The 26,215-nt window shown below is 45.0% G+C and overlaps 1 protein-coding gene across 4 annotated transcripts in view; it reads left to right on the top strand.

Moving 5' to 3' along the window:
• The window catches only part of Fam240b (family with sequence similarity 240 member B), a 29,761-nt gene extending 3,834 nt beyond the window's left edge, over positions 1–25,927 (top strand). For 3 of the 4 annotated variants that reach the window (XM_071602769.1, XM_071602768.1, XM_071602767.1), the window contains 2 exons: positions 16,659–16,803; positions 25,399–25,927. In XM_071602769.1, coding sequence (XP_071458870.1) covers positions 16,661–16,803; positions 25,399–25,492 — 237 coding nt within the window. In that variant the 5' untranslated portion in view covers positions 16,659–16,660 and the 3' untranslated portion in view covers positions 25,493–25,927. Of the gene's footprint in view, positions 1–14,026; positions 14,094–16,658; positions 16,804–25,398 lie in introns of those variants that run through there. The other variant, XM_071602770.1, reaches the window with a different exon arrangement.
• Positions 25,928–26,215: the final 288 nt, after the last annotated feature.

Genomic DNA, 26,215 nt, shown 5'->3' with positions numbered 1-26,215 from the left:
CTGATCTGCAGTGTGTGACCAGGGTTATTTCTGTGCCTCAGAAAGTTGGATAAGAATTTTTTTAGAAAAGTTAATACTCATAAAAAGTGTAAAGTCGTGCATAGAAGGTACTACATATCCCATGGATGTTAGGTGGTGCTGCTATTGTTGATAAACCGTCTTGGAGCCCTTTAAGGATTTGAGCAAAGCTATAAAACTTCTTTTCTGGAACAAAAAAAAAAAATCACACATGCACCCTATGAAAGTTCCCCCAAGGTCATAGGCCAGGCAGGGCAGAGCCCCTAGACTCCTCTGTCACCCCGGTGCCTCCCACTGCCACCATCAACAGAGAGCAGAGGCTAAGAATGAAAATAAGTCCCCTGAGACTCGACCTGGGAGGATGACTGTCAGGAGAAACTGGAGGAACTAGAAGAAATGGTGCGGGGCCCTCAGGAGAGGGCGGAGGCTCCCAGAGCCAGCTCAGCCCAGCCAAGAGGTCACCTCCATCCTCTGCCCACTCACGGTCACCAGCTGCACCCAGGCCCCAGCAGACTGGGCTGCAGGACTGACACCCTGGGCCTTGGGTGTCACTGGCGTGCCATTGACATTGGAAGCAGCAGGGAACAGGGAGATGTTATCCAGAGGGGGTTCCCTCGGTCACCCAGACTGTGTGACTGCTTTCTTGTCTTCCGTAGTCTTGATGCTCTAGCATTTGGGTCCCTGTCCCTGGAGACAGCAAAGGACTCCCTGTAAGCCCTGCTTCAGTATGCAAACCACCCAGCCCTGGCCCATGTCCACACCAGCTCCTTCGTCAAGTTCACACACCCCCTCCCCTAAATCTGCCCAGGGCAGGTACCAGACAGCTAGAGACACCCCCATAGCCCAGAGACCTCCAAATTGGTCCAACTAACCAATCCTAAACTCATGCAACACAAACTCCTTCCCTGTTCATTTTTTTTCACATGAAAAATCCCAACATAGGTCATGCTGTCTCTTTGATCTATTATGTTGTCATTATTAAGTTTTCTATATATTTATATTTTTTCTTTTTTTGTACTGGGGAATTGAACCCAGGGGCACTTAACAACTGAGTCACATCCCCAGCCCTTTTTTATTTTTTATTCTGAGACAGGGTCTCGCTAAGCTGCTTAGGGCCTTGCTAAATTGCTGAGGCTGGCCTTGAACTCATGATCCTCCTGTCTCAGCCTCCCGAGCTGCTGGGATTACAGGTGTGTACCACCACACCCATCAGTTTCAGTACATTTTCTTAAGCAGAAAGACATATAGATATAGAAACAGGCGGATGAATAGAGATATATGATCGATAGATGGGTAGATAGATATAACTTACCACTATGGTTTAAATATATTCCTTGGAAACATTTTTAATTGAATTTTTCTCATTAAATTGTTTTTTATACATAGGTGGTACACTGCAAAAAGTTTTCAGAACTAACTCTTCTTTCTTCTTGTGGAAAAAAAAATACTCATCTGTAAATTTGGCTCTGCTGTTACATCAGGCATCTAGATTATAGTAAATGGGATAATTAAAATACCTTCACAGATTCAGCCTTAAATATTACCACTTCAGCAAGATAAAATCTGAACATCAATATTAGACGAGGCTGTCGTGTGTAATATAAGTTATAAATTTATAACCCGCTGAACCAAGTAATGGGTTTGCAATTAGTAGCCTCGTCAAAGGATTTGATGAAAACCAGAGCTATTTCTGGGCCCAGATGAGTGAGTATTCTAAATGTTTTTCCCGAGGACAACATGTGCTCCTCCATAATGAGATAAGAGCCACTCTAAAATGAGAAGTCGATCTCACTTGGATGCATTTTACTGGAAAATACTCACCAGGGGTCAATTCCTGCTCCCAGCTGAGCAGGCCGTGATATGTCATCACCAGATTCTGTTCAAGGATTAATGGATCCCAAGAACAAGATGCCTCTAAGTCTTCCTGTAACATTACACCCAAGTAAGACTCGTCCCACCCACCGTCCCAGTCCCCTTTACACACCAAGGGGCAGAGGCTGGGTTTTCACAGTCACAGAGGAATGAGGCGCATGGGTAATCCAGTCCATGGTCTAAACCATCTCCCCCGTCCGGGCCAAGGCACAGCACTCATGACCCTGCCAGAACAGAAGCCCGTCTGCCCTGGGGAGGGTGAGGTGGCAGGAGATGGAATTTGTTTAGAGCCATCTCTCACCACAAGGGAAGGCTACAATGTCCCTGGAAAGATATTATCTGATTCTGCTACTAATTTGGCTCAAATGACCTTGAAGGGCTGAAGGATTTCTGTAACCCCTTCCAGTCTCTATATAAAGAGCTACAGCATGAGACTTCAGGACTGCGTCTGTGGCCTTCACAAACCAGAGCCCAGGAGGGAGGACGGGGCTGGGACATTTGCCCTCCTCCACACCTAGCAGGAGATCAGTCACCTGCAAATTCGTCTTTGAGGTATGGTGTGTTGAGCTTGTATGTTGTCAGGTGTGAAAACATCTCACGTTTGGGGTTAGAAATTGAAATGGACACGGCCCCTTATACATGTGGCCTTTGGTGGCCCCTGGAACTCACTTTTCTCCTATCCTGGAACCAGTTGGGAGTGACTTAAATGAACCAAAAGATTTTTTTTTCTATCTTTGATTGTTTCCATCTTTTTCTAAATGTCAGTGATGCTGAATTTCAAGTTGAAGGATGTGAAAGAGTCAGAAATCAGGGTCCATCTCAGTGAGAAGGTTCTGAGATTAATCAAAATAAGGAATATACCATGCTGATTGATGAGTCCCAAGAAACATGCATTATAGGTGCTGGACCCCATTATAAACCAGGAAGCTGGTGATCAGGAGGATTAATCTGTAACTTGGGGTCCCTATCAAGTGAGTAGCCTGAGACGTTGGAAATTAAATGGCAGAATTTGCTTTTGTTTTGGTTTATACAACTGGTGATTCTGCAGTCCCTTGTTACACAGATTAAAATGCCTGAGCCTCACAAAGTCAAGTTTCAATAAATGTTATTTGGCTAAGTGGATAGTCATTTAAAATTTATTTAAGAGTGAATTCTAGTAGTCTTCAAGCGTAAGTTAATCAGTCAAGTAAATCGCCATTGGAATAAAGACTTTTCCAAATTGGTAATGATCTACTGCAAATAGGACTAATTATCCCAAGAGATAGAATCTAGAAAAAAATACTTTTGCTGTAGGGGATGCAAAGAAATTGACTCTTTTATCCCCTGCAGTCCTGATGGCTAAAGGCATATCTAATTATTGATATTTACCTTTCACATATGTACAAGGCAACCAGACATCCTCATCTGGATGGGAAGAAAGTGAAACTCAAAGCCCCTGTAATTTAGAAGGTACCGATTCTTCTCTAGAATTTAGTGATTTCCTGACTGTCAGAGCCAGAGGGACCCGGATGAGCCTCAATTCACAGACAGGGAGACTAAAGCAAAGTAGCTTCCAAAATCTACAAAAAGAAAATTTCCAAGCAAACTGAATAAAATAAAAAGCATTTAAACTTGTACTTAAGAAAAAAATGTACATTATTAATAATATGGTAACTATCCACCAAATACCACTCAAAGAAAATAGGAGAAATAGAAATTATAGTTTAGCCAGGTGGAATACCTATCTGCTGTCAGAACTTTGAACATTTCTTTTTACATACCTCAAACTGCATGTCTTTCCTGCTAGCATAAGAATGCAATTAAACTGGTTAAAGGTGAAATTTATTTGTTCAAGTGATAAAGGGTTTTCATGGTTGAAGCATCATTGCATTGAGACACATCTTGATGCCCTCTCTATAAGCACCGTCATGATGTGATTCATTTATTTATTAATTTGACAAATATGCTTCAAGCAGCAGCAGCTGTCCAGGGTCTGTCTTGAGTGACAGGTTCAGGTTCACCCTCCTTAGCACATGACCTTCCTCTGTGCTGTGTCTTTCCACTAAGAGGAAGATCCATGCACTGGTCTTTTCGGCCTTGGAAGAAACTGAAAGTGCCTCTGTAAAAGGGGTCCCTCCAAGTCCACGATCGACTTTAGCACTCACATAACTGCACGTGCATGCCTGCAGAGGGCCATGCGGAATTGTGAAGAAAACAGTTCATGACTCTGCCCTGCAATTATCCATCTAGAAGGTGATGCTTCAGACTTGAGCATGTGAACAAAACGTGATTCCCTCTGAAGGTGTCTAATAGACCACAACAGGAGTTAGATGCCCATTGTTATGGGAATGATTAAATAAAGTCGGGCATATCTGTAAGTAGATGATAACGCAGACACGAAAAACAACGTGTGCTACTAAGAAAATACTTTAAGTGAACAAAGCAAAATTCAGAACAGAACACATAGCTCAGCCCAGCTTCCAAAACACAGAATACATATATTCATATATACACATAGGTCTGCACTCATATGCTTTCATTAAAATGGACATATTAACAAGACGTCATTCCCAGTGGATATTATTGGGAAGTCCTGCTGGCAGCAATGTAAAGAGAATATTTTTTTTTTAAATTTTTCGTTTTATATACTTCAGTGTTTTTTTTTAAAGATTTTACTATGGGCATATTTAGCTCTTTTAAAATACAATCTTGAAGGAGCATCTTTGCTAATATTGTAAAACTTTCTAATCCTTTAACCAAATTATTCTGGAGATTTTTTTTTTTACAATAAAGATGGAATAAATTATGGCATGCAATGATATTCGTAGCATCCTCAGGTCCGACACAAAGAAAAAAAGGGGAGGGGGGGCTACCCTAAAAAATAAAAGCTGCTTGTCTGTCTCAAGCTCTGGTCTCCAGCTCTTGACCCCTGTCAATCACCTCGCCCCCCCTCCGGGCAGCTGGTGTTTGCTCCGCCCCCTGCGGCCTCCTCCTGGATCTGCCTCTGCAGCCTCTAGGGTTTCTGAGGGTCTCGCTGTGTGTCCTTCAGCTAATCCAACTGCAGGGTGGGACTGGGGGCCTCTGCCTGCATGCCACTCTCAGAAGTGCGACTGAGACTGTGCTTTTAACTAAAAGTAAAACTACAGCTTCTGGATTCCAGTGAGTTGGGGTCATAACCTGGCCTGCACCCACTCTTTCAGAGATAAAAGTCCATTTTCTATTCAGATTAAAAAAAAAAATGGCCTTGATTAGGAACAGCCATAACCACAGGGCTGGCAGACTGAAGCCAGGAAGAGGAGAAGCAATATTTCAGCCAAACTTCGAATTATTGGCCGGCTTCCCTTTTAAGAAGTGTCAAAGGATATAAAATGTGGTGGTGAAATGATTCTTTGGAGAAGTTTAACTGAGTGGGTGAGGGGTGTCAGCATGGGGAATGACAAATTCCTTGCTCAACAGACAGACTGAGGCAAGGCTGTGGGTTAAGCAAGGTCCTCGCCCCAGGGCAGTGGAGAGTCTAGTTGAAGGGACAAGACTAGGGGTGGAAGCCAACAGAGAGCCAGCCCTGGCTCCTGGTCCCAGCTCAGCCCCAGGCAGGAGCTCTCTGCTTCCATGACAAACCCAGAGGCATCTTTGTCTTGAACACACAAAGCCCTGTCAGGCCAGGGTTCTGACTGATGTTCAGCACAATGCTCTGAAATATCTTGAATTCATTAGCAACATTTTAAAATAAGGAGATTACACTTTTTGGGAAAATAAAATCAGGATTTTTATCTTCTTTTGAAAAACTCAAATATCAGGTAACACTGGGACCAAACCCTACTGAGTGGCAATGTCTCCTTTGGAGAGAGCCACACATTCTAGAATTTTCCATAGAACTCTTAAGCTTCTGAGTTTGTGGCCTTTGATATGTGGATAATCAGTGTATAAATATATATAAACACACACACACACACACACTCAAGATTTGATTAAGCATGTATTCTGTTGGGTGCTAAACATTCCCCAGAGCAGCTTTTTCAATTGAAAGCTGATTAAACAACTGCATTGTATTGTGAATGAATGGTTCCATTTGACACATGAGAAAGATGGACATTCACGAAACTTGGCCAGATGGACGTAGAAGTCTCCTAACTCCTAGTGCAGGCCTCTTTTTCGTGACAGGTAGGGCCAGTGGCTTTGGGACACAGTATCTCTGTGTGCATTGAAAACCTTCCTCAGCTAGAGAACAGCCCATAACTCACACCTGTCCGTGATGTCAGGAAGATGCATGTGCTTCTTAGAGCCTTTTTTAAAAATATACTTTTTATTTTGAAATAATTTCACATTTAGGGAAAGTTATAAAGACAGCACGCAGTGTGCCCACATATCTATCACCCAGATTCCTCCAACGTTCACACCTGGCAGAGCCACAAAACATTTGTCAAAACTATGAAATGAAGACTGGTGCAAGTGACAAAGTTCACTGTGGACTTTATTCAGATGCCCCACTTTTCCCACTAATGCACTTTATATGTTCTAGGATTCAGTCCAGAATACCAGGCTGCACTTACCTGCAGTGTATGGGGCCAGGGTGGGTCCTGTCTGCTTCCTCTTCTCCATCTGTGACAGGTCTGCAGTGTCTCCTTATCTTTCATGACCTGGACTATTCTATTCTATTCTATTTTGCACTGGGCTGGAGCCCAGGCCCTCATGCCTGCTAGGTAAGCCCTCTACCACTGAGGTACACCCCAGCCCCAACCTTGACCCTTTAATAAGGGGTGATCAGGAATTTCATAGAATGTACCCAAATTTGAGCTTGACTGTAATTTTCTCAGGAAGAGACTGAGCTTTCTGGAGTTCAGGGAAGTGAACCACAGAGGTGACACATCTTTCTGTAGTATCGTGTGATATCGGGGCTTGTGATGTGGATGATACTTACTACTGGTGATGTGACCTCTGACCTCCTGGTAAGGTGGGCTTCGTTTCTGCTCTGGAATCCAAGTCATCCCTGTCTCCAGGGGAGGGGAGAAGGGGCGGGTGAGGAAGAAGGTCCAGTTGCATGTGAACACTGTCAGGCATCAGTGAACCTTCAGAGGTGTATTTCCGTGGCTCTGCAAAGGTCATGCTTCATGCACTGAGTTTGCCTTTCATTGGTGAATTCTGTCTGCAGAATTCCTTCTACAGCTTCTCATTGGAATTATAAAAATCAATAGTTCTTTTTCTTTCATTTATTGATCACAGTCATTTAGATCAATTTGGATTCATTTTTTGGATCGTAACTAATACCATGTAACTCGTGTTGCTGCTCCAGTTTTGGTTGTTGGGAACTCTTTCAGGCTTTCTCCCCTGTCCTTTGGCAATGCCCTCCACCCATTTCTTAAGCCTTTCATTCTTCTTAGCAAAGTAAACTGCTCAGTACCAGGGTTTTACAAGGTAGAGCATATCCACCGTGTAGTTACAGAAAGTGGGCTTCTGCCTACGAGGTTGGACAGCAAGTGGGGAAGGAAAGGAAAATAGCAGGATTTTTTTTTTCTCTTGTAAGGAAATAAAAGTAATTTTTTTATTGTTTTAACATTTACTTGGAAATAATTTTAAGATGACAGTTACAAGAATAATTCAAAGAACTCCCATTTACCACGAGCCCGAGTGCCCGTGTCTTCCCCTGTTGGCTTTATCATCTGCTTTCTCCACCTCCGTGTTCTTTCTGAGCCGTTGGAGAACGAGGGGACACATCATGACCCCTCACTCCCCTCTAAACACTCCAGTATGTCACCCTCTGGTAAAACCCCAAACACAGTCACTCTCTGGCAAAATCGCAGCACAGTGGTCAACTTGAAGAAATCAAGCATTGGTACAATCCTGCCAGTGTCCACATTCCAGTCTCATCCAATTCATTCATGTGGATCCTTGTAACATTTTGAAATTCCGTTTCTGACCAGAACAACCAACTGTTCTGATGTTGGCCATCTTCTCGGCCCTCCTCCCTGTCATGGCACCCATAGCTCTGCTTCTCCACCCATATCTCTGCTGTTTGACCTCATTAGCAGGGAGCCTGACCCTGAGCAGAGACGCTCGAGACCTGGATGGGTCCCAGCGGTCCTCTCGCAGAGCACCCTGGGGTAATTAGAATCTGTGATGACAGACGCTCATGGATCCTTGTTTTTCCTGGGGTTGGTGAACTTTCCCCTAAATGAATGAGGAAAGTGGCTCAAACCGTGGGAGGTGGTGGCAGGAGCTTGGGCATCGGACAGCACAGGTTCAGACGGTGCCGGCATTGGCCGGTTCCATGATTTATCAAGCAGTTCAACTTTCTATGCCTGGATTGTTGTCTGCTAGCTGGGGGATCATACGACCCACTTCCCAGAGCTACCGATATCATGAAATGAGATGATTTTTAGGATCAAATTAGCAATTACAGAGCTTGATCTGTCCTTCACTGTGAGTCACTCCTGAGTCATGTCAGCACCCCATGTCCAGGCAGACTGGGGACTGTGAACCGAGCAGGCCTGGGCAAGATTCCTGGGACTAGGGGAACGTCACCTAACTTCCCAGAGTTCCTTTTTGTCCCCAAATACAGGAATAATAAAGCCTATCACAGTGTATTGAAAAATTAAATGAGACAATATTTGGAATTGTACTCAATGCAGGTGGCTGATAGGATTACAGATGACGGTGATGGGCCAGATATTGTGTGAAGCCTTTGCTTACTACATTAGCTCATTTAATTCTCAGAACAATGCATTTTTCCCATAAAGAAATTAAACTTCAGAAAGGTTCAATAATTTTTCCTCAAGGTCATAAGGCCCCAAAGTCATAGTGACTTCCCTAAAAATTGTTGGTGTCCCTCCTTCATGACCAGTGTCTCCTGTGATAGAGAGCTTCTTGTCCCTGTGACAAAATGCTTGAAAAGGAAAGACTGATTTTGACTCATGGTTTCAGAGAGGTCTGTCCATGGTCAGAGGGTTCTGTTGCTGTGGCCTGCGGTGAGGTGGCACATCAGGGAGGAATGGTCTGGAGGAGAAATCTCCTCACACCCTGGCACTCTGCAGAGAGAGAGCAGAGAGAGAGAAAGAGAGAGGAAGGGCCTGGGGTCAAGATATAGTCCCCAAGGTCATGTCCCCAAGGATCCATTAGGTCCCACATCCTACAGTTCCCACCACCTCCCAAGAGTTCATTCAGCTATAAATCCATCAATGGATGGATTCAATGATGAGGTCAGAGCCCTGGTGACCAATCACCTCCCAAAGCCCCACCTCTGAACATGGCTAAATTCGCCTATATCATTCTGAGACTTTGGTGGACATTCCAGACCCAAACATGACACACTCCAGTATTCAGGTGAACCCCAGAGAAAACAAGGAACTGGATCATTATGGACACATTCAGTATAAGCATTTTTCCCCCATAAGTCTTCTTTTAGCTAAAAATTCCTGCTACCCCAAACTCACATTGCCCCAGGTAATTTTATTTCCCTTGAGCTTCTTCATAAGACTTAATACACTGTCAGCCAAATCTGAGATGGCTTTGAAGGATATCAATTATATTAATTGGAAAACTGTAGAGTGGGAATCAAGACTTAAGTGCAAATCGCCTGGCTAAAGTTGGAGGGGAGGAGAAAAGAAAAGTGTTCTTGCAAGTTGCTAAACTGAGAGGCACTTCCACGTCACACCTCACCTTCCATGGGTGTAGGTGAAGGAAGAAAGAGGAGGAAGACATTTATTCCCTGGAGCCTGGAACCGGGAGGTGGGATGGGAAGAGAAACCCTGTGGTCTTAACACCACCGTCAACTGTAGCCTCTTGGCAACTGGACCCAGCAACTTCTGACCTAAACATATTGCCACCATGTGTGGAAAAGCCCACCAAGAGGAAATGGAGGACCAGGGAGTCCCTGGCACCTACAGAGGCAGAATCTCCAGCCTTTGTGCATGATGGGGAGGAGCTAGCGTTAGGACTCGAGGTTTTGTTTATTCGATTCTTATAAAACTAGTTCACATAAAACTGGTACCTGTGAGTACCTTGGGCAGAAAATACTGAAGAGGAGAAAAGACATTTGTTTTAATGCAATAACACAAAATACTCTTGGAGAAAAAAAAAACTTAATCCAGTTCTGTCCTGATAAAGAATTGGTAACCTGACCTTGGAATGTCGGGTACAGGTACAGAGAGAGCAGCCCTTGGAGCTTAGATTTTCAGTTAGAGCAGATTTAACGAGAGCACCTGTTTCTTGTATTACCCAGCAATTCCCAGGAGCTGCCCTCTGTCTCTCTGGCTGGCCAGATTTGCACTTGAGCAGGGTTTGAATCCCAGTCCATCACAGTCAACAAGTGACATTGAGCGATGACATGCCTCTCCACTCTCCCTGTAAAAGGAGGATAAGAATAGGGTCGTGAGATGGGAAGGTGAGATGGAAAGCACTTTGAAGAAGGGAGGGTTTTCCCTAAGTATTCAACAAAGAGCGTAAAAGTAACCCTGCAGCCCACCAGCCGGTAGGTGACAGAGTGGAGGCAGGTTGTACCTGAAGCCCTGGTGGGACAGGCCTGCTCCTTCCCCTGACTCCCCTCCGCTCCCTGTCATTGCTCCAAGGCTGCATTTCAGTGGCCGATACCAATGCATTTATCCTTCTGTTTATCTTAAAGAAGAGAAAGCATTCTCTTTACCTAAGAGTTTATAAAAATTGGAGAAACAAAACATAAATGCAGCAAACCTGATACATTTGAGTGAGTCTGGGAAAGCAGACAGTACCCCTAAAGTGTTTATTATGAAAATAAACAGAATAACTCACAGATGTGAACTTCTGACGGCTACAGTCAAATTTGCTGCTCTTGATTTTGAAGCTATTGGGGACAGAGAACAACACTGCTATCTGGGTGTCAGGCAAAAGACAGATTCTCTATTCTTAGCCAATCTCAGGATTGGAGGGAAAGAAAAAGATTCAAGCGTTCACCTGAGGAATTCTTCCCTCCCATCCACAGACACCGCAGGATCCGAAAGTCACAAACTGAAACTTATGAGGGGTGAGTGTAAAGATCTGAAGCTGGGTATATAAAAAAAAATCCATCGCACAGAACAGAATGGAGACACCTACCTGAGTTTGAAATGATCCTCATGTTAAAAAAAAAAAAAAATAGGAGCTTAATCTTGCAATTCTTTGACAGTGGCTCAGGAGGGTTCAGGTTCCCCACCGGCTGACAAGCCTCCATTCTTTAGAATTTCTTATTTCTGTGATTATAAAAAAACGACTGATCCATCCCACAGGAGCTCACAGCAGCTTTCCCTCTTTCTTGATCCCACAGAGAGCGCAACTGGAGAAAGCAATGCCTTTTAGCGCCCACGTGAGCCCCAACAGGGGCAGCCCCAGGGACCTGCGGTGTGGAGTTGATTTTCTCTGCCTGAATCAGGCTCTGGAAAGAGAAAGCAATTGTCAGAGCTCTGATTTTCCATCAATACCCCCAGAAAAACTGGATGCCCTTTATTCCTCTTTCCTGCCTTATTTTGATATTTTCCTAAAATTCCCATCAATTCTGTTTCTTGAGGGTCCAAAGCAGCAGATACCAGCTACCACCATGCCGCTCATAAAGGCAAGCTACAGATATAAAGGGGAGGGAGAAAAGCACAGTGTGTCACCGTGTATTTCCTCTTATAGAACTTGTCATAATCCTGAAGGTTGAAGTTCAAGTTTCCCAGCAGTTTCCACCAAAACCAGCAACTGGGCTGTAATATCACCGGAGGATTGAGCCCGGCCATTAACAAAGTGGCAGCTATCAATTTTAGCAATACAGTCGCATCCCTCAGTGACTGTGACCACAGGGCCTCACCACGAAGAGCCCAGGAATACAACATCCTAAGTGGTACAAGGGCGAGTCTCACCACCAAGAGCTTTGCTAAAGGCTTCTCTGTCTGCTATCCAGTGCTGGACCTTGGACAATTTGGGAAAGCTCTTATACCCATGACCTTAGGCTCTCTAATTCTGACAGCCCAGCAACAGAGATAAATAAACCTTAAATATGGGCTGAGTCAGTCAGAAGTGAAGCGTTTGACATGGCGTATAAACTGAAGACAAGGAGAGGACATTTAGGTGGTGGTCCAAGTCAGCACTGTCAATGCTTGCCAGGGGCCAGGCAACAGACCCTGAGCTCCCTGGGGACAAGCACACAGCCTTTGGGCAGGTCATGTCTGAGCCACTTTCCTCTAGGTTATCACTCTTAATTTCCATTTCATGGGTAATAAAACTGAGGCCCAGAGTGAGCAAAGGGCTTGTTACTCAATGCCACAGAAGTGACAAAGTCCGCCGCCCTCCTCCTCAGCTCCCTCACCAATCTGGCTGCCAGGGTGCAGCCTGCAGGTCTGGGAGTGGGGCAGGAGGGCAGGGAGGACAGCTGTGCCTGCCTGTCCCCCATAGGCCAGGCGACGGGGGTTGGGGGGAGGGAAGAGTTCCACTTCCAACTGTGGCTCTGGCCAAGTCCTTGGGACTTTCTCAGTCTGCTCAGGTGCAGAGGAGGAAGGAAGCTGCTGGAATGAGGTAGGAAGGCTGCAAAGCAAAGCAGAGTAGTTCAGGGACCCCTGCAGGGAGCGCAGAGGGAGGAGGTTTCCAGAAGTCTCAAGGCCAAAGCTGAAGTTAAAGAATGCACCCCTAAGAGGCACACGCAGGCAGGCAGCCCTCAGCCTGCATCAGGGAAAAGCCGTGTTCTGTCTGGCGGCACCATGTCAGGCTCCTGTTAAAACCACAGTGCACTGAGACTCCCTGTGGCTCAGGCCCAGTGGCTTGGTTGGCCCGGCCCCTGAGGGCATGTGAGTTCAGGACTCCTCCCTATGTCCTCCCAAAGGTCACAGCCACTGCACCCAGCTCCTCAGGAAACACAGCCCCCAGCTCCTTCCCCAGCCGCCTACTGCCCAGAAGAGAACCAGAAACAGCCCAGCACACTGCCCATCCCTCAGAGCCCGCGGCCTGGCCTCCTTTGGGTTCATTCGGATTCCATTTACTCCATGGGTTTGTGTGGACAGCACTCTGCCTCGGCTCATGATGCTGCACCTGCAGGGCCTGCTGGGATAGATCCTCTCCATACGCCCAACCCCACCTTCCCGCCAACAGAGCAGACCTGATGACACAGTGACATGCATTGTGGACTGGGCTCCTGCCCGGGCCTCTCATCCTTCTCCATGACACTCTTCAGTTTAAAATGTTAAATACTGAGAAAAGGAAAACATTTCCATGAGGACTTATTGGGCCAAACCATCTTTTCTCGGAATGCCAGATACTTAATCTGAACTTGAAATTTTTAGGAGCATTTTCATCATACACGAGAGGGGTGTTATTTTTGCCTACTTAAAGGGCAAGTTGAACATCTAACAATCTCCTCTCGGTTCAAAGCAAGCATTATTTTCTTCCTGTCATTTGAAACGCCACAAAATGAGAAGATTAGTTCCTCCTGGAGCTCCAGCCGAACGCACAAGGAAATCTAGCTGCTGCAGAAGGGCAAGCAATGAACACCCCAGTTCTGTGAAAATATGAAATCTGATTTATTTTCATTAATAGCTTTCCTTCTGATGTCCAGTAATGAGGAATTTATTAGAATTCTTTGCACCGAATCCTTTAGCCTAGGAAAGAAGACAAGTGGTAGATGTGGCCTCTGAGGACAGGAGGATGTCTTGGTCAGGCTGGAGACAGCTGGAGTTCAGAGAGGTTCCGGGGCACGGCCCCTGCCTTGAAAGACACACAAGGCCCTGGAATTGGGCACTTCTGTTTCCCAGGAAGTACAAAACCCCGTCCCCTCTCTGACCTCCCCTCAGTAGCTGAGATGCCTCCAAAGGGGCCATTACCATTTCCAGGCCAGTCTTTTTTGAAAATAATAATTTAGAAAGGGATCCTTCAAGTTGGTTAAGAATACTGAAGTCCTATCAAATGCTTCAAGGCATTTAACACAAAATATATTGAAATAAGTTTCTCCAAGAAACTCGACCTCACTAAGTCACAAACACCTCTGCGTCTGTCAGTCACAGGAAAGACCTCTGAGCGCCTGAGAGAGGGCAGCAGAGCCAAGCCTCCTCTCTCCAGGGACATCTCTGTATGCTGGGGGGAGCGCTGGCTCTGCCTTTTGACCAATGCCCCACTCTCGAGCTGTGTGACCTTGGCAGAGGCATTAATTTGCCTCTGAAAATCAGCTTCTTTTTGTGCAAAGTGAGACATTATTTCATTTGTTTTTGCCATCCCACAGGGTAGATATATTTCAAAATATCATGTCGTGCGTGGTAAGTACATACAATTTTACTTGTCAATTAAAAATAGTTTGGAGGCAGGTGTGTAGGCACATGGCTATAATCCTTAGGGCTCAAGAGGCTGAAGCCAGAGGACCACAAGTTCAAAGTCAGTCTAGGCAATTTAGCAAGGACCTAAACAAGTTAGCAAGACCCTGTCTCTAAATAAAAAAATGTAAAAAAGGCTATGGATGTGTCTCAGTAGTTAAGCATTCCTGGGTTCAATCCCTGGCACCAAAAAAAAAAAAATGTTTTTTACCTTTTAAATAAAATTTTAAAAAGATCAAATTGTGTCATGTGCAATACAAATATGGCATAATGAATTCCACTGCCATGTATAATTATAATGCACCAATTAGGAAAAACTTCTGAAAGACTGAATGTCTATTTTTTTAAAAAAAAGAAAGCAAAAATGGGGGGGGAATGGGGGAAAAAGTGGGGGAAATGGAGAATGGCTGTGTTACAAGTGAGAATTGTCCAGAGAATAGCCACGGTGGTGGGCACCTGGGAAGTGCACTCTCTGGCTGCCCTGGTCTCTCTCCCTCATCCTCACCCAGGCAGTCCCAGGTCACCACACCCATCCATGTGCTCCTGGGCAGCTCTGACCACAGAAACTACCAGATGATTAGAAGATAGGGCCAGAAGGAAGAATAAGGAAAGTGAGTCTCTTCCTGTCTCAGGACATTTCTGCAGGGAAGGCTTCCCTGACCCTCTGACATGGACATCCGGTGCTATTACAATATAACAGATTGGTAATATAAATGTTATGTATTGTACTTATTAAATAATCATGGCTTTTTTCTGAAGCCTATTTTAAACTCCTCTCCACACCCAGTCCTTTGGACTGGCCCGGGGAGATCTGCCTTGGCATGGAATCACTGGCTTTTGTAGCAGGGGAAGAGGGACCAGTTTCCTTTCCAGTCTTCAGCCAGGACTGAGGCTCAGCTTTTGAGTAGGTGCTACCAGCAGGCAGGGAGAGATGTGTTTTACAGTTCTTTGCATCTACCTGCCTAACGAAGCCACTAAGATCCAGAAAATTGGCAACTTTCAGGTACCAAGTGAATACCTTGAAGTAGAAAACACGTGCATTCTCATGAGATGCACACACGCACATGCTCAGCAAGTTTGCTGAGGACGTAGCCATTTACAAAGGCAGTAGCCATTCCTTGTGCTGAGGATCAGAAAAGCAAAGAGCATCCTCCATGTAGATGAGCAGACCCAGGTGCAAAATCCACCCAGCACATCCATTTTCAGTGATGAGGTCACAGGCAAGTCTCTCTCAGTTTCCTCATCTGAACAATGAGTGGAGAGTCCCCCATTTCAACAGGTGGCAGTGAGGATCAAAGGAACAGTGTGTGTAAGATGCCTGTCACACATAAACAAACATACTTGTAAATACTCAATAAATGGTAGGGGTCATTGTCATCGTGTGAGGAAGAATGGAAAAAATATAACATTTGGGCTGGGCCTGTAGCGCAGTGGTAGAGCATTTGCCTCACAGGTGAGAGACCTGGGTTTGATCCTCAGCACCACACAAAAATAAATAAATAAACAAACAAATAAATAAATAAAGATACTGTGTCCATCTACAACTAAAAATAATTTAAAAATATATATAACATTTACTGACTGCCTACTATTTGTTCGACTTTGTGTTCGGGTTTTCTGTTTGTTTTTGCTTTTATAATTGGGGATTGAACCCAGGGGTGCTCTACCACTGAGTTACATCCCCAGCCCTTTTTTATTTTTTATTTTGAGACAGGGTCTTGCTGAATTGCTTAGGGTCTTGCTAAGTTGCTGAGACTGGCCTTGAACTTGCTATCCTCTTGTCTCAGCCTCCTGAGTCACTACTGCTGGCCAGAGTTTTTGATTATCTACTCATTTTATACACATGTACACACACACACACACACACACACACACACACATACACACTACCAAATAAATATTGAAGGATATTTTAATAAAGTTTAAATCATGACTCTCGCCCAAGTATAGAATGAATACATACCAAAGATTTTATTTTATTTATAAATAATGAGAAAACTAGTAAGATATTACAACTGATATTCAAAGGAAATTTTTTACAACACACACATATAGGCAATCAGGAATACGCAAATGAATTTACAAGTGGATGAAATATTGATTGATATCCATAGGTGAATCATTTGCATCCCACTGGACAAAGTTTATTTGAATTTCTGTGTTCAAAAGATTGTTTACATTACTATAATTTTTCTATAGTTTACAGAATTGCAACATTGCTCCAAGGCCCTGGAAGGGGTGGGCCCTTATAGAATCAGGGAGTCTGGCAGGGTTACCAAGACATTGCTCATTTCAAAAAAAAAAAAAAAATTCCCAGCATTTTCTGATGTAACTGTTATTATCCTCATTTGCAGCTGAGAAAATAGATTCACAATCTGAGCGTGTGATGTGTCTACCGTAACAGGGAAAAAAAAAAAAAAAAGCATATCTGGCAGCCGCCGGCTTCAGACTCATCCAAAATTAAAGTGGCGTTATTGAAAGGGCCGGGTTGACTTTGTGCTTCTGCTTCAGGGATGAACAATCAATACGTGCGCCGGGAAGTCTTCTGCTGTGAAACCTGCAGAGAGCTCAAGAGCTTCTGGGAAAAGGAAATTAGCAAACAGACTTGCTACCGAGAACTGGAGGAGCATCGCCAGGGACGGAGCGCCCTGAGAAAGTATGTGGCCTGTCTCCCCATTGCTGTTTTACAACAGGTTTCCCCAGAAGTCCACCAGGTGTGAAGAGCAGGGACTGCATTAGCTCATCACCCGATGTCCCAGGATGGCAAGAGGCCAGGTGTGTGACACAGTCAGTACCGCAGGAGGAAGTGACAACAGGCTTGCAAGGAAGAAGTTTCTGAGGCTCACAGGTCCCAGAATGTGTCTGTCCGGGTTAGGGTCAAGTGGCAGAGTCAGTAACTAGTGGGAAAGTCCAAGCCAGAGCCTCCTGGGTGTGGGAGGGGGCCCGTGGGAAATGCACAGTGGACTCCTTTGAATGATTCTGCTGGACTTGGGCTGTAGCAGTGGTTTCTAGCTGGTCCTCGACTCCAGGGGGCTCCAGGGTGGGGAAAATTCTGCCTGGTGTGTGGGGGCTGAGTAAGGGGCCTCAGGAAAAGTTGGTCTGGAGATTGGCTGAGCCTTTTGCTATCTTGAAAGCCAGTTCTGGGAGGGTCAATCTCTCCCCAGCCAGCAAACCTCTTAAGATGCCAAAACATCACATAACCCAGAAACTAAAACCCAAGGTTAATGCAACCACTTCTCTTGCCAGTATCCACACCAGGGTTTCTCAGGTGTGTCTGTCCCGTTGGCACTGGGTTTGCAGCACTATGACACCTAGGGCCAGGAGATTCTTTACTGAGTAGGGCTGTCTGTGCTCTGTAATATGCTCACTGGGTGCCTGGCCCTAAAGCATTCCATGTCAGCAGAAGCAGAGGGTCCTTGGAGGGCAGAGTGTCCCTGAGAGCCAGTGGCTCACAGAAGTGAATAAGCCTTTTGAAAACGCAAACAAAATGAAGTCCTGTCATTCACATCTCCATGAACTGAGGGAAAAAGCTCTCCTCACCACTGCACTGTTGCAGTGCCCAGCACGCAAGGTCACACTAAATGTCAGGGCATGTTGATGGATACTTTTTTTTGTGTGCAAAACCAATCTCATTAATAATACCCCACATCCAGGATGGTAAGAGTGTTAAGATGTTAAAGTTGTGGAGGGGGGGGACAGGTACGTGGCCCTTCCCCATGGGCAGGTGGACGTTCTTGCTCTACACAAAGAAGTCTGCCTGGCCACAGGGGAACCCTCTCCACGGGTGTGGGGAAACTGTGTGTGTGTGTGTGTGTGTGTATGAATACAGCCAACTGCCCTCAGGTATGCGGTGATGTGGAGCAGCTCTGTCCAGGTGGGAAGAGCCCACTCACCAGTGGGATGGTAGTTGCATGTCTTGCTGGACAGTAGGGCTCATAATTTCTGCATCTGTCCAATGTGCGCTGAGCTGAAAATATGCACAATTCAGACAGGTTAAACGTTTTTGGGGGGCATGGGGGTACTGGGGTTTGAACCCAGGGTGCTTAACCACTGAGCTACATCCCAGCCCTTTTTATTTATTTACTTATTTTTGATTTTTGAGACAGGGCCTCACTGAGTTGTTTAAGGCCTCGCTGAATTACTGAGGCTGGCTTTGAACTTACGATCCTCCTGCCTCAGCCTCCCAAGCCACTAGGATTAGAAGAGTGTGCCATCATACCTAGCTATCAACATCAAGTTTGTTTGTTTGTTTGTTTTAAAGAGAGAGAGAGAGAATTTTTTTTAATATTTATTTTTTAGTTTTCGGCGGACACAACTCTTTGTTTGTATGTGGTGCTGAGGATCAAACTGGGGCCACACGCATACCACTTGAGCCACATCCCCAGCCCTCAACATCACATTTTAAAAATAGTTTTTAAGCTTTCCATACCCAGAGACAAGCTTTCCCATCAGTCCAGCCTTGTTGCTGGTTGCCTGTCAGGCAAAATCAGGCCTTCCTAGGAGGGTCACATGCTAGGGCACCCAGGGAAGTGAGGACATCTCTCTCCCTTGGTCCTGGACCATGGGAGCCAGACCCCTCACTGAGCCCTGTACTGTAACTTCCTTTCCGGAAGCCCTCTTGTGCTAGATTAAAGGCAAATTCTCTGATATCATTTGATTTTTTTTAAGGATAGTGATATATATATACATATATATAATATGCTTATATAGGACAAAGATTAGAAGAAAATATGCTTAGATACTATAAGTGGCTATTTTTAGTTGGAGGAATGGCAGGATGCACACTCCTATGTTCCCCAAGGTTTCCATAGTGACACTATGCCATGGTGTATTTAGGAGAATAAGTCACTTGTTTAAAAGGCAACCAATGGCCAGTGGTCTGTACAACAAACGTGTTATTTCTTTAGGCTCCCGTAGGCCCCAGAAAGCATCCACTTCCAAATTCTGGAGTAGTTTTCTCTTCCTTCTATGACCAAAGAACAAATAAATCTTCACCATGTGCCCATCATGCAACATTCATCATCATCTCCCCAAATGAATGTTTAAAGATGTGGATGTCACTTCTGCATAGCTCAGAACAGGAGGGTCATGAGGAGCTGGGGAAAGGACTTTTCTGTGGTCCATTCTTGGGCTCACTTTCCAGAGCTATGCTTTTATGAACTGTAAAAATTTTAAAAAGAGGGGAAAAAAACCTAAAGCCTTCTTAATCCGGTAGCCAACAAATGAAAACCTACTTTGCTAAAACAAAAAAACCAAAACACCACACACATATCCCACATTTAACAGACTGCCCAATTAGAGTCTAGATACTTTGAAATTGAAACCAGAAAGGCAGAATGTTTGTTTAAATCCCCACTGATCTGAGCAGACGGTTTGAGCACTGTCCTAACAGAACCAACCGTGTCCTGGGGTGTGCTGGCCGAGGGAGGGCACACCCCAGTGCCTCACCTCCCCTGCCCTGTGGGCTCTGCCTCCTGAACTCCAGGACAATCAGTGCCTGCTCTCCCTCCCGCACCCCGCCCCTCACACACACACACACACACACACACACACACACACACACTTTTTAAATTCTACCTTCCATCTATAAAAGGCAAAACCACCACTGTGCAATCAAGAGATGTTCAATGTGAAGGGTGGAAACAAAAACCTCCACATTTCCCAGCAGCCCCTTATGAAAAGCAGATACAGCAGATAAAGGCAGTGACGTCTTGTGTCCCTCTCCCTCTGCTCAGCTAACCTGGCGAGATCTTGTGCCAAAGCTTAGCACATGCCTGCTGGTTCTTTGACCTAGAGGTGGCAGTCAGATCCATTTCCCCTGGTGATCGGTGTATCTGGCAGAGGCCCTGGAGGTGGGGTCCCAAGGTGAAGGAGGTGGCCCCAGAACTGGAACCAACACCACCCTTAGTTCCATCGAGTCTAGCAACACAGCGTGGATGTGTCGTTCCCCTGGAGAAGTTGGAACTGTTTGCAAACCACCCCCTGGGGACAGAGGGAGAATAGTCAGGCACTGGTGGGTCACTCAGACCCCCTGGTGGGCCGGGGGTGGGCCGGCTATACAGCTATCCCTCTGGTCTAACTTTTTCTTTCATTCCCTTTTATTTTTAAAAGCATCTGTTTAGATGATAACTCTGACAACAAGTAAAGCTACATGACTAGCCTATAGCTATCACTGAGAAACTACACAGCCATTCAGTGAAATGTCTTAATGCAAGAAGGGAGGTCTTCAGAATTTAGCAGAACTCAGTGTGGGATAGTGATCAGACCTGGTGAGATTGAAAAGGGGACACATCAAGCCCGTCCAGAGCCCATTCCCACCCTCTGCTCTGCAGCCTAGTGATCAGCTCTGTCCATCAGGATGCTTATCACTGCCAACCACAAAACCCCCTGCTCTTCATGTGCTGGCCAAACCAGACCGCCATTTCAAACTTTTCACAGAGTTAGCCTACAAGCCAGGCACGGTGGCACATGCCTGTAATCCCAGCAGCTCAGGAGGCTGAGACAGGAGGATCATGAGTTCAAAGCCAGCCTCAGCAACTTAGCTAGGCACTAAGCAACTCAGTGAGATGCTGTCTCTAAATAAAAAATAAAAAAGGGCTGAGGATGTGGCTCAGCAGTCAAAGGCCCTTGGGTTCAATCCCTGCTACCAAAAAAAAAAAAAAGGATTAGTCTACAAAGGATAAGCAGAGAGGACGTTTTTAGGTAGATTTGTCACCCAAAACGAGAATAGAAAATGTGGTTGGTAAGTGGAGTTGCTCAGATGAGCATGTGGAAGCTTTTTGGCCTGTGTTGATTGACTGAGCTCTGCCCTGTGACCTGGGGAGTCACATAGAAACACACAGAATCAAGCTCAGACCCCACTCTCCCCACCATGGAAAACAACTATAAAGATCCGGTCCCTCCTGGAATGCAGGAGGAGGAGCAAAATCACCATCCAACATTTCATAGTAAACAAAACACAGGAGAGAAGATTGGAGTAATGAGATCTGAACTAGGAGATCAAGGAATCCGTCAATTATAAATTCCTCGAGGGAAGGGATTGCTGTTTTCATTTCTCTTCTTCGCATATTACGGCCACAATTCTGGTCCCCCTCTGAGCTCCTTTGCGGAGTACAGTTGACCGATCCTCCAGCTGCCACCTCCCCACATCGGTCATGGTGACGGAGCCCCTCGGGCAGCCCCCAGCCAGCGACTAAGCATGGCAGGTGCTCTTCCCACACAAGTCCTGCATGACAGGGCTCCTCCGAGGGCCAGGGTTTGCTCAGAGACTCCCGGTCAGCCCAACCCAAGCTTTCTCAGAAGGGGGCTGGGGGCTGTGCCACGGGGCTCTTCCTACCCCGCCATTTCTGCTCCCTTTCCCTCTTCCACTGACGTCAGATCAGCACTGGAGGCTGCTGGCCCTTCCTAACCACTCTGTTCCTCCCACTTTGTTTTTCCTAAATCTGCTTCTTAGAGGATCCCAAATAACACAGATGTCTAATGCCTGGTAAATGACAGAAAAAGTACAATGATGGGCCCAGTTGATCCTTACTGGTGCCCAGTAAGGACATTACAATTATGGCGAAGACCTTCACAAGCATCACCCTGCCTTCTAGTTAAGGCCCATACTTACCAAGGAGAATCTGTGTTTCTAGATAGGAGCCACAACTCCTGCACAACTCGGAAGGATCCAGAACAGCAAATAATAAATAAGATTTGGCCTCCCTTTGAAAAATGAGGCATTTCTAGGCTGAAGGTAAAAAGGCCCCTCGTGAGCGTTAGTGCCTGTTTTCTCACTCCACTCACGTATCTCAATCTATACACTAATTTTTAAGCATTATCTTCCTCACGGTGACCGCCCCCATTGCAAAGTAAAAGCTCCATTTATATTCACCAGTTTACTAAGAACCCAAAATTAAGCAGAAGCAATACAGCGATGAAAGATATTGACCAAAAAGGAGCAGCAATCAGTCTAAATATTCATAAACTAGGATTTAAAGGTCATTTGGGAAGATGGGAACCTGAATCCTTCACTGTTTGGCAATAAATAGTGGCAGGGCTACTATAAAAAGTGGATAAATGTGTTATGAATCCCAGATTCCTAAGCAGCGTCCTAGAAGAAATGCATCAGACCAAATGTGTTGATTCAGGTCCTCTAAGAAGCAGAGGCCAAGGCAAGATTAGATGTGCGTACAATTTATTGGGGGAAGCACCTATGGAAGAAAAATGGGAAGAAGCGAGGGTGTGCTGATCCCTGCTTAGCAACTGGCTCTGGGGAGAAGCACATGTGAATCCACGCACACGTCTGCTATAAATCTCACGGATACCAAGGCCCTATAGCACACGACTTGCAAATAACAGGAAAATGCAGTATGATCTTTACCGGAAATTCTATACAGCCCACTGATTCTCCCAGCATGCTCTTGGGAGTTTTGGGCAACCTCTTGTATCTATAGCCCACCATGCAATGCAAGCATGATTTGACAAAATCCAACAACAAAGAAGTATTCAATGGCTATCCAGTTCCACCAAGTGCACGTCATTGCTCATAATGGATTTTTTTAATTCTGAAAGAACATTTCCTCAACTGTTTTGGATTCCAAACGTGATAGCTATAGACGTGCCACTCTTCTAACTTTAGTCGGCATGATTCAAATTTCCCCCATGGCTCTCTTAAATGTAGACCAGGGGTCAGCAAATACTTTTTCAAAAGTACCAGGGAATAAATATTTTTGGTTTAATAAGTCTCACGGTCTGTGCTGTAGTGACTCAGCTCTGCCATGGTAGTGAGAAAGCAATGATGACCATGTGTCAACTAAACAGGTCCACACACATACAGGGCCATCCTCCAATAAAACTTCATTTACAAAAACTGTCTAGATTGGGCCAGAGGGCCAAATAGTTGTCCTGCAATGAACAAAAACGTAAATTAAATCTGTGTATAATAGTGTTTGACATCTGTGTGGTGCAAATGTTCCTACCACTGGTCAAGCTACCAGTGCCATCCATGAAGATGAGTTCAGAAGTGACACTTGGCTATAGCACCCTGTGGTACAGTCCTTTACCACACAGATGCCCCAGGCCTCAATAACCCGCAGAGCACAGAGCACTGGGAAACATGATAAATAGTTAGGAAGCGATGAATTCTGTCCTCATCTTTTCTTTTAATATAATTTAATTAACTATAAGTTTCTATAATTTATTTTTAATAATGTCTGTATTTAATAATGAACTCAAAAAATCTAATAATTAATAATTGGCCCTCACAGACTATGTATTAAAAGCCAGCTCCAGCACACCACTGGGAGGAAGGCTGAGAAGGTAGCAAGAGTCTTCAGACTCTGAGGCAGGCCTGACCTCCATGCAGGACAAAGGGAAGGAAGGAGGGTTGGGGGACAGCAATGCAGGCCTTATAAACTTGGGCCAGACTATTGGGGAGACCTTGAGCCAAAGTCACCTGTGAAAGAAGTTCTGCTCCTTCAGGAATAGATGTGCAATCAGAGATCAGCTGGGCTCCGTCACTGGCCGGGAGCAGCCCACAAGAAGTTTGGCCTTGGCATCTGACTTGGGGCAGATCCACATTCGTCTGCAGGAGTGCTCCAATAGCCGCCCATCAGTTGTCCACCACGTCTGAGTGAGGAGTTTTCATGACCACCTGACCAAGTAAAAGTCAAAGCTCCTTTTGTGAAATAATGAATCCACATTGCATTGTATTAAGAAGTCCATCAAGTTCAATGCCACACCCAGGCAGCAAACCTTGTTGGTCAGCGGTAAAAGATCCCAGGCGACAAAAATCAATGTAGGTGGAAGAGGGTTTTTTTATAGAACCTTTCAGAGTTTGTAAAGCTGGATATTCTTCAGATTGGAGAAGCTGATTAGAAATTAAAATACAGAATGACAAGTTCATAACCACAGTGAAGAAATATAATTATAAAAATTACTAATAGGTGGACATCCGAATAGAAGGTCCTAGAAGCTCGACAGATTGTTTCTCAGGCCATCTTCCCACTTGGGAGCAGCAGTCCCAGGCTCTGCACCCCTCTGCAAGCAGGCAAGCTCTATTGTAATGTCACTGACTTTTATTTAAAGTTAACATAGGAGGAAGACGGTGGTGGATGTCCTGGAACATTCCCCTGTGTCCCTCATTCTTCTATCCACATTTCAACTTCCAGTCCTTGGTTGCTAAGGTGCGTCAGCCATGGGCACCACTAAACAACAGGCTGACTCCGGATTCCTTCCATTCTTTCCTGGGCCCATAATTGAGCAGAGACTTAAATAAGTTTTCCTGAAGCCAATTTGGTGCCTAGAGCCTTCATAATATTTATCCCTTCTAAGTTATGATATTTCACCCATGGGAATCTCTCTCAGGAAAACAGACTGGAATATGGAAAGAACATAAGTATTGCATTCATTGTAGAGTTACTCATCAGAGTGAAAAATTAAGGTGAATCTAATTTTTCTTTGTTCTTTTTTCTGCATTTGGCTTTTCCTATATTAAGTATATATTACCTAATCCCCTACACCTACAGATTCTTCCCATTTTCTTCCAGGCTGATAATTAAGCAAAGTTTAACAGTATCACCATGGTGGTTAGGATTTTAATGCATGCTTTTGGGGGTACAGGAAAAGTATTCCCACCCAGTAGATTCAAAGTCCATTTTTTTTAAACATAGATATATAATAATGTTGCAGCACCCATTTTTTAAAAATTCTATTCTTGCTCTGTTCAGTTGTCTCTGCCCCTTATCACAAACCAATTAGCCACATCAGTGTCTATTTCTGGACTCTATTGTGTGCCAGCCCCCCAGCTTGTTCCTTTGCCAAGGCCACATTATAATGATTCCAGCTTTGTATTAACCAGGTAGTAATTTTGAGACAATATAAATTAAGTATTAAGACTTAATTTGTATTAACTTATAGTAAGTATTAAGACAATAGAAATTATTATTGGGGTTTTTTTATTGGTGTTTTGTTTGTTTTCTTTTAAGATGGGGTCCTGCTATATGGCCCAGGCTGGCCTCCAGTTCCTAGATTAGAGTGATCCTCCAGCCTCAGCCTCTGAGAAGCTGGGATCACAGGCACATGGCTTTCCAGACAATTTGCAACCAGCTTGTCAACTGCTACAGAAATGCCTTACTTGGACTGCGATAGGAAGTCTAATATCAATTTGGGAAGAATTATTTTTCTATTCCTAAAAAAGGAAACCCTCTGCAGGGACAGCAGCTTTAGAGACAAATGGGCTGATGACCTCATGTGCTGTGTCCCCTCCCAGGCTCCGGGAAGAATGGAAGCAGAGGCTGGAGCAGAGGCTGAGGATGCTGGACCGTCCTGACGAGAAGGAGAAGCAGGCTGGCCCTGTGCACTGAGGGCGTCTGCCTCGCCCGCTTCAAAGACAGCCAGCCACCAGGGGTCTTTTTTTGGGAGAAAAAGCTAACACCCAAGTCATGTTGCCTTACTAAGCAGGACGCTCTGTTTGTTTGCCCATCTATGAAGGGAATTGCCTGGGAAGCTTCCTCCTGCACCAATGGGAGTTATTATCCACCTCAGTCCTCTCTCTGCACAGAGCACGGGGGGCCGCAAATAGCGTAGCGAGCTTGGGTTATTTAATATAAAAAGCTCTTGGAATTAGCACACACCTCACCCCCAGGTTTCAAAGATCCACGTAGCATAAGCTAGTTCCCCATTCTCTTCTCCTTTTGAAATCTGAATGTTTTCTCTGAACTTCCAGAAGGTAAAGATCTCGATGGAAACCTGGCTTCCCCATACCTCCTGGAATGGGAAAGTCAAAAAATAAACAACAACAAAATGCTTTGCTGTTTCCCTCCTGATTTATATATACAGAGATGCAAGAGCCTGCAGAAATAAAGCTATCGTTATTTTAAAAAATTATCAGTATGGTTTGAAAATGAAACCAATTTTTCCTCTTCGTGTGAATTTGGGCTTTGTTTTCTCATAAACATGTTTTATCAGAAACATGTAGGGGACGGGGCTGTGGCTCAGCGGTAGAGCACTTGCCTAATATGCTTGAGGCACTGGGTTTGATCCCCCGCACCACATAAAAATAAACAAATAAAATAAAGGTATTGTGT

This window comes from Marmota flaviventris, chromosome 16, assembly GCF_047511675.1.
Source record: "Marmota flaviventris isolate mMarFla1 chromosome 16, mMarFla1.hap1, whole genome shotgun sequence".
Classification (NCBI taxonomy): Eukaryota; Metazoa; Chordata; class Mammalia; order Rodentia; family Sciuridae; genus Marmota; species Marmota flaviventris.
Note: the sequence above shows the minus strand (reverse complement) of the source record. Positions and strands in the feature narration are given on the sequence as shown.